The sequence below is a fragment of the Brettanomyces bruxellensis genome, chromosome 9, assembly GCF_011074885.1.
Source record: "Brettanomyces bruxellensis chromosome 9, complete sequence".
NCBI lineage: Eukaryota > Fungi > Ascomycota > Pichiomycetes > Pichiales > Pichiaceae > Brettanomyces > Brettanomyces bruxellensis.
This window is the reverse complement of record NC_054690.1, coordinates 178,161-195,091: the sequence shown is the minus strand read 5'-3', so window position 1 is coordinate 195,091 and position 16,931 is coordinate 178,161. Positions and strand designations below refer to the sequence as shown.

Here is a 16,931-nt window from a genome sequence, read left to right as displayed (position 1 = left end):
TACGTATATGTCCAGGGATGGCGGTGCAAGCTGGAGGAAAGTCCTAGATTCTCCATCTACATTTTCATTTGCCGACTTTGGAAATATTGCCGTCTGCATACCTTTCAAAACAGAATTTGATGAATCCCGTAACATGGTTTGGAAAACGGACAGCTTTACCTATTCGTTAGACCAGGGAAAGACATGGTCCAGTATGAAACTAGAAAATCAGAATTCAATACCAGTTATGATGACCACGGCTAAGGATGGTACCTCGCATCACATGACGTTTTTGTTGTTTGACACAAAGAGTCAAAAATACATCATTACATCGGCTGACTTTTCGAATGCGTTCAGCAGGAAATGCGACAAAAAGAAGGATTATGAGGTGTGGTATGCGAGACAGGATTCCCAAACCAAAGAACCTGTTTGTATCCTTGGACAGAAACAGAAATACAACAGGAGGAAGCAGGACGCTGATTGCTTTGCCAGTACTCTCTACGAGGATTTGCAGGTCATATCAGAGCCTTGCAAATGTACAGTCAACGATACACAGTGTGCTCACGGCTTTATTCAGGATAAGCAATTAGCATGTGTTCCGATTCCAGAGGTGATTGCAAATGAGGTTTGCACAGGCAAAAATTTGAATCGGAAGATTAAAGTTTCTTCGAGGCAGATGATCCTTGGTGACAACTGCAAGGGTGGCTTTAACATTCCCAAGAATGACTACACACTTGACTGCAGGGAGATTGTGAAGGAGGCACAGCGTGACAAAATCAAGGTGTTCGAGTACGCATTTCATGAAAGTGTTATCTCCTACGTCTATCTTGAAAGGGATTTAGAGAATGGCGGAATTCCTGATGAAACTTTGTTGGTGGTGACGAAATCGTTGGTCTTATATGTATCTTATGATGGTGGTGCTCGTTTCGTGCAGCCGCCTTCTCTTAGCGCCGCACAAGGTAATATTGCAAGTGCATTTACCAATCCATACTACCCAAATAACGTGTACGTTGTCACCAAGGATGGAACAACATACTTCTCCTCTGACCGTGCGGGAACCTTTGACACGTTTAATTCTCCATACACGACATCGTATGGTGGAGCACCAAGCTACGATATGTCTTTCAGTAAGGCCAACAGCTCAAGATTCATTTGGTACTATAAGGAGGACTGCAATTCTATCGGCGACTGCAAAGTCTCAAAGGCTGCTATTACAAATGATAACGGCAAATCGTTTATACACATGCTTGATAACATCCGGAAGTGCCATTTTGCAGATTCGATCTTTGACTCAAAGCACTATGACATTCGGGATAAGAGAATCATATGTGAGACGAAAAGACCATCGGAGCCTTTGGCCAAATTAATCACCAGTGTTGACTACTTTGCCACAGATGGCGACGTGCTTCTAGATAAAGTAATTGGGTCTACCTCAAGTGGCGAATTCTTTGTTGCTGCCACATTGAAAGAGGACAACTCGTTGGCAGCCTTCGTCTCAGTTAATGGTGTTGACTTTGCCAAGGTCCAGTTCCCACATGATATTGCAGTTACCAGACAGACGGCTTACACTATTTTGAACGTGAACTCGAAGCAGATATTCATGCACGTGACTACAAATCCAATTGAAGGAGAGCAGTATGGTGCCCTTTTGAAAGGCAACTACAATGGAACAATGTATGTCACTTCGATCAGACATGTGAACCGGGATGATCATGCATATGTTGATTTTGAAAGCGTTGAGGGGCTTGAAGGTATATCGCTATTGAATGTGGTTAGCAATGTGAAGGAAATCGAATCCAAAAAGGGAAGGGACAAGAAGCTCAAGACTCTGATTACGCATAATGACGGTGCTACATGGAATCCTCTCCCGGCACCTTTGGTTGACTCAAAGGGAAAGAAGTATAAGTGTGGCAAAGATTGCTCTTTGAATCTCCACTCTTTCACGGAGAGGGACGATCCAATCAGAGACACATTTTCTTCAGGATCAGCAATGGGAATGCTATTTGGATTGGGAAATGTTGGCAAGGAACTCAAGCCATTGTCAGACCCGGACACAGCCTTGTTCTTTACGAGCGATGCCGGAACAACCTGGAGAGAGATAAAGAAAGGCCGATATATGTGGGAATTTGGCGATCAGGGTACAATACTTGTGATAGTGAGCTCTTCGGAGCCAACGGACACACTTTCGTATTCTCTAGATGAAGGATACACATGGAAAGATTACAAGTTCAGCACCAGCAAGCGTGTGGTTAATGACCTCTCTACGGTTCCATCGGATACAGCCAGAAGATTTATGCTCTTGATGCGTAATGACGATGGTTCGAACACCGCTTTAAGCATAGACTTTTCCAGACTTCAGGATAGACAGTGTGCTGTTGACATTGGTGACAGTGACAATCAAAAAGACTTTGAGTATTGGAGTCCACAACGGCCAGATCTCAAGAATGATAAGTGTCTTTTTGGCCACGAGTGGAGATATCTGCGCCGGAAAGCCTCATCAAACTGCTTTATTGGTGCAGCCCCACTTTCTGAGGGATATAGGCACATTCGGAACTGCTCGTGTACCAGAAATGACTTTGAATGCGACTACAACTTTGAGCTTGCATCTGACGGGACTTGTAAGCTTATCAAAGGTCTTTCTTCTAAGGACAACTCAGAGATTTGTAGAATTTCTCCCGGTACTTTGGAATACTGGGAGCCAACAGGCTACAGGAAAGTTCCTCTCAGTACTTGCGAAGGAGGCTTAGAGCTCGATAAATGGGCATCGCATCCGTGCCCTGGAAAAGAGAACGACTACAAGAAAGAGCATGATATTGGCGTGCACGGAGGATCCTTATTTTGGGTTATTGCAATTCCATTGACGGCATTTATTGCATCTGCAGCCTTTGTTTATGACAGAGGTATTCGGAGAAACGGAGGCTTTCAAAGATTCGGAGAGATTAGGCTTGACGATGATGATAATCTCCAGCTTGTGGAGGAAAACAACACAGATAGAGTTGTCAACAAGATTGTGATGGCAGGTGTTTACGCATTCAGCTTTTTAACAAGTGTGAAACGCAAAGTGTCTGCATTTTTGCGCAGAAGAGTGCTGGGAGTGAGAGGTGAAAACTCAGATGCAGTGACATCGTTTTTTAACGACAGAATTGTTGATAATGATGATGATTCATTATTTAGATATGCTGATGAGGAGGATGATGCTAGAGAGATTGATAGTTTCCTTGAAAATGGGGCTGAGAATGATATAGGTGCGGCAGATGATGATGAGTTAAACGCTGAGGATGAATTAAATGATGAGAACCCACATGGTTCTGCCTGAGGCACACTTTATATGTATGCTTTATTTAAAGCTTGCAGTAAGAAGTTAAATAAATTCTGCTTTATGCTTTTGGATCTGAATTGTATATGGAGCTAATTAATTTGTGTAAGGATGGTACGTGAAGTCGTGAACACAAAGGCAAACTAATAATCAATAGTGAACTCAAATCCGGGCTATATTGTCAGCTTATAGTGCAAGCAATAATGAATTGAGGATTCAAATTAAAGAGAATAGCTTGCCCTTTTGAAACTTTTTCAGTACAGTTTCTGGCAGAACTCTGAGGCCCTTTTCACAAATAGGATTTGCTGTGGCACATAAATTCCCAGAAAATAATGCCCTTTCTCGACTTTCTTAAAATCCGCGAAATCTGACATTAAAGTGTGTGGGATTCTTTTTCCTCCTTTTCCCCACATCAACGTGAATAGAGGAATTTCAAATCTTGAAATCTTCGAGGTTTCTTCAGAAATTTTGATACTTAGTGTATAAAGCCTTGCCCTTTTTTTTTCTTTGAAATAAACATATGCCAACCGTGAATATGCTTGCTTTGAAGCGTGCATCAGAGTGCATACGCGTCGCGAGAGGGATTTTTATATTTACAAGAAATGCATCTACAAATATCTCGGATCATCTTCCCAGACCTTCAAAGGAGTACCTGTCTAAAATGGGTGAGCAACCGGTCCCCGATCAAAGAGAAAATGAACAGTTAAAAGTTCTAAAGAAGCTGAAGCAAGAAAATGACTCAACACTGGAGGAACAAATACGACGAGCAATGAAACGAAGGTCTTTGCGAATGACATTCTGGGAAATGTTTCTTATTACTTTTATAGGATCATGTGCTTTGAATATACAAAGAGAGACAAACAGTGCGGAGGAATACAATGACAACTACAAGCTGCGATTTGAACACTTTGAGAGGATCATCAAAGGTTTATCTCAGGGAGATGTAACCATTGAAGAGATTGAGGAAGACTTAGATCCTCTTAATGAGAGATTCGAGACGGTTTTCCATTTACCCGGATCTAGATTTGAAGGTCTCAGGGGATTGGATAAAAAGCATCTTAAAGAGAAATATCACAAACATGAAGACGAATCTTCAAAAGAAGTGGAAGATTCTGAGCTTCTTGCTGAAGCTATTCCGGAGGAAAAGATAAAGAAAGATAACTCTGAATTAAAGACATTCTTATGAATTCAGTAAGCACACAGGCGTATATATAGGAAATTAATAAAATCATCTTAAAGCAAACAACGTGTAAAAATACATTAGCTAGATATCTAAGCAACCTATCAATATCAAAGAAGGAATAAAACAGAAAGAAAAAAATAAAACAAAAATAAAAGGATGGATATAGAAGATATTCAAAAATGCAAAGTTTAAGCAATTGCCCAGCAAAGAACACTTCCCATACATTATACCTAACCACTCCAATATCTGTACAAACGCGGTGAATCAAAGCTGATTGGCTTAGACTCAGCTTCTTCAACCTTTTCTTGTTGAGCCTCTTCTGGTGTTTCCTCTTCAAGTATATTCAACTGCTTTCTTGGTGGTTTCAAAATCACATCTTTTGCTTCCCGAATAAGCTTCTTAACTTTTTCATAGTCATCAACTGATAACGTGAATGTGATCTTTTTCTCATCCACATTTTCCGATTCATCCATTTTAACATCGCCTTCTAGATCCTTCTTAGGCTCAACTGGCTTAGTCTCTTCCTCTTTGGTATCGGGATTCAAGTGGTTTTCATTATTTTCACCTTCTAGCTCCTTCTTGATAGGTGTTTCTTCAGTCTTAGATTCAGTCTTAGATACATCATTAGATTCATCTTTAGACTCGTCCTTGGACTCCTTAGACTCATCTTTAGACTCATCTTTAGACTCATCTTTCGACTCATCTTTCGACTCATCCTTGGACTCATCATTAAACTCTTCCTTAGATTCTTCCTTGGATTCTTCCTGCTTAACTTCAGGCGTTTCACTTGCAGTTAAAGGTGATGTGACGGATTTCCTGTCCTCAGCTTTTTCAGACTCAGGCCGCTTTTCTGCGATATCCGTATGAATACTATCAGAATGGTCGTTCGTGACCGACTTCTCGGCTTCCGTACCTCCGTTCACCTCCTGCTTTTCAGTCTCTGCTGCCTCCTTAGAATATTTATCAGCAACATCATCTGACTGCTTAATCTCTGAAACCTGCTGTTCGCTTTTGCCATTCGAATTCATAATCGATATGGCCTGAGAGAGCTTTGAAGCAACTGTATCTGTGTATTTAAACAACGAAAGCTTCTCGAGGAATAATTCATCATTTCTGTCTGAAAGCTGTCTTCTTTGGTAGTCATACTCCTTTTCCAAAGAGTTGAGCTTTTGAAGCTTTAGCTCCACCATTTTGAGTTGGCTTTGCACTATGCTAACTAGCAACTTATTCATTTCTCTTTCCTCATATGTGGCAAACAAGTGCGATCTGGATCCAAGTATACCAAAAGCGTTGGTACTAGCATCCTTAAAGTTAACAAGCGGATCGGCTTCGGACTCATTTTTCTCATCTGCCGATTTCTTCTTCTCTGGCTTCAATGAAGACAACTTGCCATCAATCTTCTCATCCATAAACTTAATCGCTCTACTAGACGCTGCTGCTGCAATCTCTGGATCAACCATCTTGCACAAAAAGGCCAATGTAGTCAAAACAGGATTGTCTCTTGGAGAAAACGAAAGTCCTGGAACGTATTTAAACGGTCCAAGCTTTTCCTTGTGCTCTTCCAAATACTTATCCTGTATCGGAAGACCGAGAAATCGAATAATACATTCTTCGGGTGATTTATCGCCAACATATTCAGATATCTTGTACCAGTCACCATTAAACTTCTTAATACCTTCAGCAAGTTTTTTGATACCTGCCTTTGACCACTGCCGATCAATGTTTGCCGGCTCAACTTTACGCTTCTTTCTCTCTGGCTCTTCCGAATGCTCAGCAGAATCATCATGCTCACTAGCACCTGTAGGAGCAGTACTCAGACCAGCTGAACCTTTTGAAACATCAGAAGATTGCGCACTATCCTGACTTTTGGCCAAAATGTTCTTTATTGGGCCCAAATCAGGAAGATCTTTAGGTGGTTTATAACCTTCAAAAGGAAACATTCCTCTTGGAGTGTCATAATTCACTTCATAATCTCCTGTATAGGGAGGTTGAATAGGAACGGTTCTTGTTTCTGGATTAACTTGGTAGTTAATGACACCCCACCTGTCCAAAAACCTGTGCACTCTCAACAAGGTGGCAGCATCACCAGATAAACTTCTTCTAACAGCAGTGAAAGAAAGATAGTCATTAGGGTTTAATCTGTAGGTGTTGACCATGAAGTTACGGTACTTCTTGTAAATCTCTGGCGTCTTGTTCTTATTGAAGTTATTGAAGAATTCTGGCAGAGACTCTTTTTCGATCTTGTGGATACGGCTCAAATCAAACCACGATGCATATGAGGGAAGAACAATTGTATGTGTCTGTCTCTTCAAAGTGGCCATCGACACAGTACTATCCATTTTAGGTGAAACAGAGAGATTGCTGGCCGACCGTTCGGAAGCATTTCCATTCATTGGAGTTGAAGACATGGATCTAACACTTTTACCTTCATTGTCTCTTGCGGAGACTGAAGACTCCATCTTGACAGCAGGTGTTTCATGCTTTTCTTCTGCCACTTTAGAAGATTTCGGTGTTGCAATAGGCGCTTCCTTGGATGCATCAACTGGAGCACTGTTACTTTCCCCATCAACTGTCTTTTCACTGCTATCCTTGGAAATATCGGCACTTTCTTGCTTTTCAGGTTCGCCTGGTGTATCTAAAGATGCAGGTGGATGATCCTCCGTCTTTTTGGACTTCTCATCTCCTTCTTCATTACCAGTATGTGCCTCTGGTTTGGAAATGACCTCCTTTGGAAGAGCAAAATCATCTTTTTCATCTTTGGTATCTGGTTCAGATTTTTCTAAACTAGATGGTCCAACGTCAGATTTGTTTTCCGCAATAGCGTCACTTTCTGCCTGTGCTGTGATTTCGGGCTTTGAACCAGTATCTGTGCTTTTTTCCTCAGAATTCGAACTTGGCTTTGTTTCTGCAACGGGAGTATCACTTTTTTCAGCTACTGGCTGAAAATCAGCAGCTTTCTCATTGGCAGAATCTGCAGTATTAACTGGAGGTATCGAAGCCACTGGAGCGTTTGGGGTTGTAGTTTCAGCATCATTAGTCTCCTCATCATCAGCAACCTTAGTATCCTTCGGATCAGTATCTTCCATTGCAACATCTTCAGGTTGCTTTTCGTCCGCATCTCCCATTTCAACATCTTCAGTTGTCGGTTCATTCTCGATACTCGCATCTGGCTGCTCAGTCTTTACATCTTCAGCTGGTTTAACGACATTTTCAGTAATTTGTACAGACTTTGCCTCCTCAGGCTTTGGAGGTTCTGAATCTTCACCTACCATCAGATTTCAATAAAGCGAAACCTAATTCAAATTAATATGAGCGACTCTCTGCTAATCCACTGGTTATGAATTCTTCTTTGGCGAGAATATCAACACTTGAATGAACTCGTAACCAATAAGGCGGTTGAGTAGTAAAATAAGGATGAAATTGGGAAGAAATAAGAATCGGAAGGAGCAAAAAATAAAAAAAGCCCTTATCAAACAGCTGCGGGAATATGTGTCAATGCAGAAGGGGAAATAGAATCCTTATAAATATGTACAATTGAAAAAGGGATAACATGTAGTGAAATAACTCTCTTGAGGGAGAGATAGATGGCTTATTTTTTTTATTTATTTTTTTTTTCCATTTATTCCCTTCTCCCTCGCTTTTCTTTTCTGTAGAGATTTATTTACGATCCCCTTTTTCCCTTTTTCCCCAAGTCGCGATGAGTATCTTCAAGTCGATCGACCCCAGAAAAGTTGCGGCTGAAAAAGATACGAGGAACAAAAAGAAGACGGAAAAAAGGTGCGGGAAAAAGCTTCGATAACGTACCTTAAAACCTTAATCATAACTATAATAAATTTAAAAGAAGACAAGCAACATATTAAATTAAATTCATTCTTAAGCTCAATTCATCAGAATTGTAATCAATTCAAATCTGAACATTTAAGCAAAATCACAGTCATTGAAACTAATGGGAATTCTCAGGTTTGCTGGAAGAACAATTGTTTCTTCCGGCTTCTTTGCTGCAGGATTTGTTATGTGTGCCCATGCATGGCCATCTTCCAAAGGTGATGACCCAAAAGTGATGTCAGCAAGAAACAAAGAGACACTTTCATTGTTCAATAGTGTTCAAAAATTCTGCCATTTTTCAGAGACTCATTGATGATAGCAGCTTCCGAATGCTTATCTCTTCCGATCTTATACCCGAAGCCCATAGAGTGAACCATGTTGGTTTGGGATTATTAAATTCTCCTAAGAAGATCAACATTGGACCATTAATATTTATTAATCCAGAAAAAGGGGAAATGTACTCCTTTTGCCGGCTGAACTCAAATCTAGTTGGAACTGATGGAAAGATTCATAATGGCGTGATTTCAACATTAATGGATGAGTCCTTGTGCTTTTGTGGATTCCCAAAGCTTCCATCCAAGAGAGGTGTGACGGCACGATTAAGCATCAACTATCATGCAAAGGCAGCCCCAGATTCGATGGTAATGCTTGTAGCAAAGGTTACAAACCATCATAATAGGAAATGTGTTATAAATGGTCATATTGAGACATATGACGAAAAATCGTTGAAAAAACCGGAGGTGATTGCGGACGGTGAATGCATTTTAGTTCAGCCAAAATGGTTCAAGTATTTTGACTGGGTCCATCTTTTCTAACCTGGTAATGGTGGTGCAATTATTTAATTAATCTTTACTTTCAGATTCAGTACTTCTCGATAAGTCCTTTTTTTCTCACATCGATTGTGTGGATGCCTATTAATGCTAATGCGCGGGTGTATTGGCTTACGCATGAACTGACTTCGGTATTTATCGGTAAGAATACATATTACAATACAAAATGCACTTGCGTAAAGTGAGAATCTTTATGTGAATGACATTTTTTATCAAACACTAAGTATTTCGGAGTGAACATGAATATATATACATGCGGATAAAGTGTGCAAGTGATGTACTACATGATTATTTTTTTCTTTACTGTACCACTTTTTTTTTCAACTCAACTTTTTTTTTGGTTTCTCGGTTTGTCTGACTTTTCGATCAACTTTCAGCAGGCATGGTAATATCATTACTCTCGCTTAATACAATGACTTTTAGGAGTGCAGATTCAGGAGTTTAACGTTCTTCTTACGATATTGCCGAATACATATATCTATACTGTAACACAATTCAATACAAAGAGATGACGAATGGAAAAAACTTCACGGAAGATTTCATGGAGTCATTTTCGACAGATGAAAGTAATCCTAAAGCACCAAGGGAAAATTTGGCCTGGCAACAACAAAATTCGGTGGCTGAATATAATAAAAATGTATTCAATGATCTTCTTACCGAAAATAAGACAAGACCCGTCAGAGTGCAACGTGTGAATGTGGTAGGGTGTGGAAAAAACTTTAGAGACTCGTTTTTGCAACGACAACTTGAACCACTATTGAATCATAATGAACACTTGACGATGCAGGATTTTCTTAAAAATGTTGATCTTACCACCACAAACTTTACAAAGACAAACACCATTCGAAACATTGGTCTTTCAATTGCTATGCCTCAAACAAAATCCCCATTCACCTCCTCAGATACGCTTGAAATTATCCCAACATTGAATGTATTACCGGTGAAACGATTTTTTATGAAGGTGGGAACAGATGTTGGAAACGGTGAAGGTGATGGGTATCTTGCTCTTCAATGGAAAAATATATTTGGAGGAGGAGAATTCATTTCTTTCGATACAAGCATGTCCTCAAATCGAATAGGCGCAAAAAACAGATCGCAGAATTTAGTCAGCTTTAGCATGCCGATCAACAACAGCCCAAACTTGAAATGGACTACTATTGGTTACCAATCTTCCAGATTAATCGATTATACAACGTATCACGAGGAATTTGCGCTGGGAGTGACAAATAGATTAAGTACAAATTACTATCCTGCTGAAAAGAAATTGAACCACGAATTGTCATTTGAAAATTTGTTGAGAGGAATAAACATGGCCTACTCCCCAAATAACTATAGGGGTAACTCGTTGATAAACGACTTCTTTCTTTTGAATGCTGGTCATTCTCTCAAATCAAGTCTCACATACTCTGTACAGTACGACTCTAGAAATTCTCCCACTGTTCCGCATCAGGGCCAATACGTGAAGGTCTCGAGTGAATTTTCACTCTTGCCGGGTAATAGATACATAAAATCGTGCCTTGACACGATGTCGGCCTATCCAATCAGTAACACTGCCTCTGTCAATCTTAGTTTAAAGTCTGGCATCATTAACAAATTCAATATTAACCCAGTCAATCCCCTGGACAAATTTCATCTTGGTGGTCCAAATGACGTCAGAGGCTTCATGCTATCTGGAATGGGCCCAAAGCAAATGGGTATGTCAATAGGTGGAGATGCTTTTTTTGCTGCAGGTGCAAGTCTTATCAATAAGATTCCGTATGCTCCAAACGATTCCAACTTCAAAATGCACTCGTTTGTTAATGTGGGAAAGCTCATTAACATTTCGAAGAAGACACACGTTGCTAAGGAGTTAACTACGAATGTTGATATGAGCATTGGTCTTGGTATAGTATATGCTCATCCTGCAGCAAGACTAGAGCTTAATTACGTTCTTCCGATGTGGCACATCAAGGTGAAGATGTTAGAACTGGTTTACAGTGGGGAATCGGACTTTCTTTCCTATAAATATTTCCATCGTTTTAATGAATATGCATGTATGACTGAAAAATAGAAGAAAACAGGGGAAAAATAGCACTACAGCAATCGTCACCTTATCATTTATTATATATATATATTTTGATTTCATTTCACCATACGAATCACATTTTCATGTATATTTCAAACAACCTTACAAACCCATCCTCTGTCTACTACTAATCCACTGCGAATGTAGCTTTATGATCTCGGGCACTATGATAGACTCTATATCGACATTATCTTTTATCTGATCTGGTGTTAATTCAATCCATCTCTCTCCCGCAGGAGTAACAAAAACAACCTTTTTCTTCCTTGTCTGAAGAAGATTACCTATAACCAACTGGTGATTGTATCTCTTCAAAGCACCACGAGCTTTACTGATAAGAATGGTGTTGTCCGTTTCCAACTTGAATGATACTATCATGGCGATTGGTGCCCAGGAATCAACAAGTCTTCTCAAAAACTTCGGAACAGGCTCCAAGTCAACAACCAGCTTGCTGCCAATCTCCTTAGACTGGATCTTGTGCTGAGGAATTCTAGATGAAGGGAGGAAGAAGTCGGAAACAGCAGCTGCAAGGTAAAACAATGCATCATATCCCATGACAGACATTTCCTGGGCCACAAGTTTGAGTGTGAATAGGTATTGGTGAACTGTGGTGAAGGGAACCATCAAAAGCAGATTGTTCTCGGTGGCCTTGTTGTACTTCTTGTAAACTTGAAACATCTCCTTTTGGTATTTCTCATCGATTTCGACCTTACTACCATCGTCAGAAAGCTTCAAATAATCCAAGAACGAGTTTCCGGTATGGCTGTAATGCCTAGAGTAAGGAAGCAGCGAAAATTCTCTGTGAAGAAATATCACTGCATATCCATTTTCTAGGAAATACTCAGCTGACGAGGCACCACGAGTACCGGCGCTGAAATTATCTATGAATCTGACGGTATTATTCTCAAGAGGAACTGTTGTACCACCGGATGTGACAAGAGCAACTTTTCTGTGGCGCTTATTGTGGAAATTCAAAAAGTCGGCAACATCACTTGATATCTGTGACAGGTAAGGTGGCGATTTGTGCAATCTAAAGTAGTTATCCTCGTCAATTGGAGTTGCTGCCGGAAATTCTGGTATTGATCGATCGATGGCTGCTTTTGTATCTGGTGCGGAGGTATGGACCTTCGAAAGAACTGGTGATGAAGGTGGGCTTGGCCTAGAAACGGGCTTTTGTGACATTATGGATAAAGTGAAAGGAGATAACAAAAACAAGCAGGTTGAAATGAAATCGTAGAAGTGCAGAAATCAGAACTCGGTTGAAACGCCTAATCGGTGAATTAAATAATGAATAAATTAGCTAATTGGGAAGAATTGAAGAAAAACTGTTGGAAGAAACACACTTGTGAAACGTTGACTTTTGAGACGCAGATAGTAATTTTTCCACCTTATAAATTTGGATGCATGTCATTATTTATACGAGTGTTGGGAGAAACGCGGAGAAACAAAAAAAAAAATTTAAAGAATTCGAGGAAGGAAAATTAATGATGCTGAGATCACACAATGCGGATTAGTGGAAACAAAACATCATTTTTTAAAAGGGTGCATATGCATGCAATAAATTTCCTAAATCATGTCTGATCTGCAGGCTCAGAGGGTCAAATCAATGATCATTGATAACTACATAGATGTCAGAGACCACATACCAGCTCAACGACAATGAAGTTGTTGTCTTTCTAGACATTCAACTCGGACCCAAGAAGCTTGGCAGAGTGAAGATTAGACTATACAATGATGATGTTCCGAAAACAAGTGAGAACTTCAGACAATTTTGCACAGGAGAATACGTGGACGGCAATGGAAGACCAATTGGGTATAAGGGGTCGAAATTTCACCGTGTGATACAAGGGTTTATGATACAGGGTGGGGATTTTCTAAAAGGAAACGGGACAGGATCTACCTGTATATACGGTACGGAATCGTTTGATGATGAGAATTTCATTCACCAAAGTAAGTGTCTTCTAATTTAAATACTTCATTTGGTTCTTGTATTACTAACAGTTAAATAGACAAAATGTGGACAGTCGCGATGGCCAATTCAGGCCCAAACACAAATGGATGTCAGTTCTTTATCAACGTGTCTGACAACGACTTTCTTGATGGAAAGCACGTGGTATTTGGTGAAGTGGTGGAGGGCAAGGATGTGGTCAGGCAGATAGCTGGAATCAGTACGGATAAGGAGGATAGACCTCATCCATTGGATGTTATAGTTGCAAATTGTGGGCAGATGTAGCGCTAATATAATAATATGCAGATAATTGTTGTGAATATTGCAAAGCAGTGTAACAAGTCTGCGCTCTTCCGTCTTTTTTTTTTTAATTTCAATTATGATCCTCTTTGGAGGTTCTTACAGGACTTTCCAGCGCTGAAATAGTGATCATTGCATTCAAGTTTTATGGGAATTGGTGTGTGACCAAGAGCAGTGTTATTCAACCGGTAGTCAATACAATTACGTAATATAAGAAGTAAGATATGGTTTAAACCATATACATCAAGTAGTTTGCATACCCGTGTTTATTCACGATTACCCAGCTTGCATCACTTAGTACGTTACCGTAAATGGAAGCTGTAAAATATAATCATGGCATTTGAAAATCTTATTTTTAGGTCTGGCGAGTGAAAGTGTGTGGGCCGGAAATAAAAAATGAGGTCATCGAAATGTGATGGACGGAAAAATGCTGCAAGTGGTCCTGAGACCAAGTTTTCGTATGCGATATATATAGAAATATGCTGCAATTGTATGGTTTAGGGTGGAAATATAAGCCGGTTAATATAAGGAAGACAAAAATAAAAGTTTACAGGGACGATTCGGCTTTACGCGTGAAGAGTATTACATTATGATTCATGAAGCCTTGAGACGGAGATGATATTTAAATCATAAATCCCGCAAAGTTTGTAAAGGTGGAAATTCTGATTGTCTCGGGGAGCCTAGGATTACGGCACAATTTCAGACTACATTTTGCATTTTCTATTGAATTTCTATTTCCCTGGAATCTTCGCGGGTTTTGTTTATTTTTCGTAGCTGATTTTAAGACCTGACAAGTTTGATTTTTCTTTATTTGTGTGAGAGCAGATGGAAATTTCCCCAGTCCCATAACAGCGGAGCATATTTTTTCACCATAAATAGTTTCATTTTATTTTATTTTATTATTTAATTTTTTTTCTTCATCAAGTGGTCGGGAAAGTCACCGGGAAGTGAACAAATTTTCTCGCAACCCTGACTACCCTCACGTTGTTGTACACCCTTACTTTCAGATATACCAAGCGTTAAAGTCATATTTGCATTTTTGTTTGCATCTCTCTTAGTTACACAAAGGCAATTGAACATCCTTGTTTATTCCGTGTTGGGATTTAATTTTGGTTTCAGTTACAGTCTGTGATTTTTGACAGTTTTTCTTGTTTTTTGTTGACAGACAATCATTTCTACCAGTTGTTGAGCTTTTCCACATTTCGCCCAAGCATCGAGCATTTTTTCCACCCTAGTTTTACCACTATCGCACACAGTTCATAATGTCGGAAAGTCAAACTGATAACTTGCCTGCAGAGCCATCTGTGGCCCAGGCATCCCAGGGGGGGCCAGTAGAGGCATTGCAGGGCAACCAGGAGGCTCAGGTGGCCCAGGCGGCCCCAGCCAAGGTGTCGGCCGAGGCGGCAGTGCAGGCAGCAGCCCAGGTGACTGGTCAGGCGGCCGTTTCTGGTGTTTCTGAGGGGGCAGAAGGAGCCGAAGCAGAAGCAGAGACTGCAGGGGAGAATTCAGCAGATGCTGAAGTGCCAGCAGAGGCAGCAAGTGCAGCAAGTGCAGCAAGTGCAGCAAATGCAATAAATCCAGCAAGTGCAGAAAGTGTCGAAAATCTTGCAAATGCTGCAAACGCACCTGTGAATGGTGGTGCAGCAGAGCAAACGCAGCAGCCAGAAATCAACCCGGCATCAGCAGCCCACGGGGGCCGGGAGTTGTCGAAAACAACATTGTACGTGGGCAACATCGACAACTCGGTGTCGGAGGACATGCTCCGGGACCTGTTTGGGTCTCTAGGTGCACAGATCCAGAGCATCAAGATTCTTTATGACAAGAATAAGCGTGGGTTCAACTACGCGTTCATCGAGTACGAGGATCACGGCAAGGCGGAGAACGCACTGCAGGCACTCAACGGCTCGGTGCTTGCCAACTACCCTCTCAAGATCACGTGGGCATACCGGACACAGCAAAGTAGAAGTGGCGAGAATTTCACGTTGTTCGTCGGGGACCTTTCGCCGGAGATTGACGACGACTCCTTGGCAGCCACGTTTTCGAAGTTTCCATCGTTTGTCCAGGCAAATGTGATGTGGGACATGAAGACGGGTCGGTCCCGGGGATACGGATTTGTGTCATTTCAGAACAACCAGGATGCAGAGACCGTTCTCCAGACCATGAACGGCATGTCTCTGGGCGGCCGGTCGATCCGGCTGAACTGGGCTGTGCGGCGGCAGAACCAGAACTTCCGGGGCATGGCCAGGGGCAACTCCCGTGGTATGGCTGCCGGGATGGCCGGAATGGGCCGCATGATGGGTGGCCCTGCCGGTGCAGGTGCTCCACCCCCTCCTCCCAACGCCATGGCGGGCAATGGCATGGACATGCTAGCCGGTGGGCTACCGGGCAACGCAGTGAACGCCCGGGGACCAATCCTGGGTCCCCAGTCCTACGAGATGGTTCTCCGGCAGACCCCAAGCTGGTTGTGTGCCGTTTACCTGGGAAACTTGGCCCACTACACCCAGCAGAGCGACCTCATTCCTTTGCTACAGAATTTCGGCTATATCGTCAACTTCAAGTTGCTCCCTGAGAAGGGTTGTGCCTTTGTCACCTACGACTCCCACGAAAGAGCTGCTCTTGCCATTGTCCAGTTGAATGGCTTCAATGTGAATGGCAGGCCTTTGAAGTGTGGCTGGGGCAAGGCCAACAAGACCGTTCGGCCGTTCAACAACTAGCTTTGTGCTAATACGGCCCAAATGCGGTATGGGTGATCCTGGATGGGCGAAATGGAAGATAGGATATCAAGTACTGATGGAATGATAAAGAATGGAATAATGAGAAAAAGGGGAAAAATAAGAAAATAAGAGGAGAAATTTCAAGAAAAAATTAGAGTGATAGATCTCAATGTATGCATCCATTTTTATTTCATTACTCCTTACTCATTGCTCTTTATTCTTTCATATTTTCTTTTACTTTACCTTTTCTTTCTTTTCCTTTCTTTCTCTTTCCTTTCTTCTTTTTCCTTTCTTCTCTTTCCTTTCTTCTCTTTCCCCATCCCACCTTTTTTCCACCCCTACTCGTTTCGTTTCTCGCTTTACTTTTGTCCGTCTGCTTCAGCCGTACGATACCTGGCTTTACGTCTATTATTGGGTTTTAAGGTCTTCTTCACGTCTTTCTTTTTTTTCTCTCCTCTTTATTGCTCCTTTTGTACACGCTCCAGCCCCTGTATTGCCTCTCATTGGCTCCACCCAGCTGCCCCTGTACTCTCTCTATAATCTCTTTTTTGTGTTCTTCTTTAACTTGCCTTTTTGCTGCTTATAACGTTTTTTTGTTGTTATCAAAGATATTATTTGCTCCATTACTTACGTGCATGATTTCTGCACTCAAGCCTTCATTCAGTACTGTATCTACTCAAGCCTAATGCATGTATAATGAAGCATACTACTACTACAGATGCGTCTAACTTTATTTTTGCGGGTTTGCATTCTAATAAAAGTATTATCACCATG

At 41.2% G+C, this 16,931-nt stretch overlaps 8 protein-coding genes across 8 annotated transcripts; 6 read left to right on the top strand and 2 right to left on the bottom strand.

Annotated features, from left to right (window-relative positions):
* Positions 1–7: 7 nt before the first annotated feature.
* Positions 8–3,295, top strand: BRETT_001970 (uncharacterized protein; the record flags this gene model as incomplete). The annotated part of the gene is made up of 1 exon (XM_041280508.1): positions 8–3,295. One exon carries the CDS (start codon positions 8–10, stop codon positions 3,293–3,295), a length of 3,288 nt encoding a protein of 1,095 aa, XP_041138299.1.
* Positions 3,296–3,815: 520 nt separating this feature from the next.
* Positions 3,816–4,481, top strand: BRETT_001969 (uncharacterized protein; the record flags this gene model as incomplete). Its single annotated transcript, XM_041280507.1, has 1 exon — positions 3,816–4,481. One exon carries the CDS (start codon positions 3,816–3,818, stop codon positions 4,479–4,481), a length of 666 nt encoding a protein of 221 aa, XP_041138298.1.
* A 227-nt stretch (positions 4,482–4,708) lies between these two features.
* BRETT_001968 (uncharacterized protein) lies at positions 4,709–7,750 on the bottom strand (the record flags this gene model as incomplete). The annotated part of the gene is made up of 1 exon (XM_041280506.1): positions 4,709–7,750. The coding sequence occupies one exon, from the start codon at positions 7,748–7,750 to the stop codon at positions 4,709–4,711; it is 3,042 nt and encodes a 1,013-aa protein (XP_041138297.1).
* Positions 7,751–8,632: 882 nt separating this feature from the next.
* BRETT_001967 (uncharacterized protein) lies at positions 8,633–9,118 on the top strand (the record flags this gene model as incomplete). The annotated part of the gene is made up of 1 exon (XM_041280505.1): positions 8,633–9,118. One exon carries the CDS (start codon positions 8,633–8,635, stop codon positions 9,116–9,118), a length of 486 nt encoding a protein of 161 aa, XP_041138296.1.
* Positions 9,119–9,641: 523 nt separating this feature from the next.
* On the top strand, positions 9,642–11,183 carry BRETT_001966 (uncharacterized protein; the record flags this gene model as incomplete). Its single annotated transcript, XM_041280504.1, has 1 exon — positions 9,642–11,183. The coding sequence occupies one exon, from the start codon at positions 9,642–9,644 to the stop codon at positions 11,181–11,183; it is 1,542 nt and encodes a 513-aa protein (XP_041138295.1).
* Positions 11,184–11,300: 117 nt separating this feature from the next.
* On the bottom strand, positions 11,301–12,377 carry BRETT_001965 (uncharacterized protein; the record flags this gene model as incomplete). The annotated part of the gene is made up of 1 exon (XM_041280503.1): positions 11,301–12,377. One exon carries the CDS (start codon positions 12,375–12,377, stop codon positions 11,301–11,303), a length of 1,077 nt encoding a protein of 358 aa, XP_041138294.1.
* Positions 12,378–12,823: 446 nt separating this feature from the next.
* Positions 12,824–13,428, top strand: BRETT_001964 (uncharacterized protein; the record flags this gene model as incomplete). Its single annotated transcript, XM_041280502.1, has 2 exons — positions 12,824–13,145; positions 13,205–13,428. The coding sequence occupies 2 exons, from the start codon at positions 12,824–12,826 to the stop codon at positions 13,426–13,428; spliced, it is 546 nt and encodes a 181-aa protein (XP_041138293.1).
* Positions 13,429–14,705: 1,277 nt separating this feature from the next.
* Positions 14,706–16,157, top strand: BRETT_001963 (uncharacterized protein; the record flags this gene model as incomplete). Its single annotated transcript, XM_041280501.1, has 1 exon — positions 14,706–16,157. The coding sequence occupies one exon, from the start codon at positions 14,706–14,708 to the stop codon at positions 16,155–16,157; it is 1,452 nt and encodes a 483-aa protein (XP_041138292.1).
* Positions 16,158–16,931: the final 774 nt, after the last annotated feature.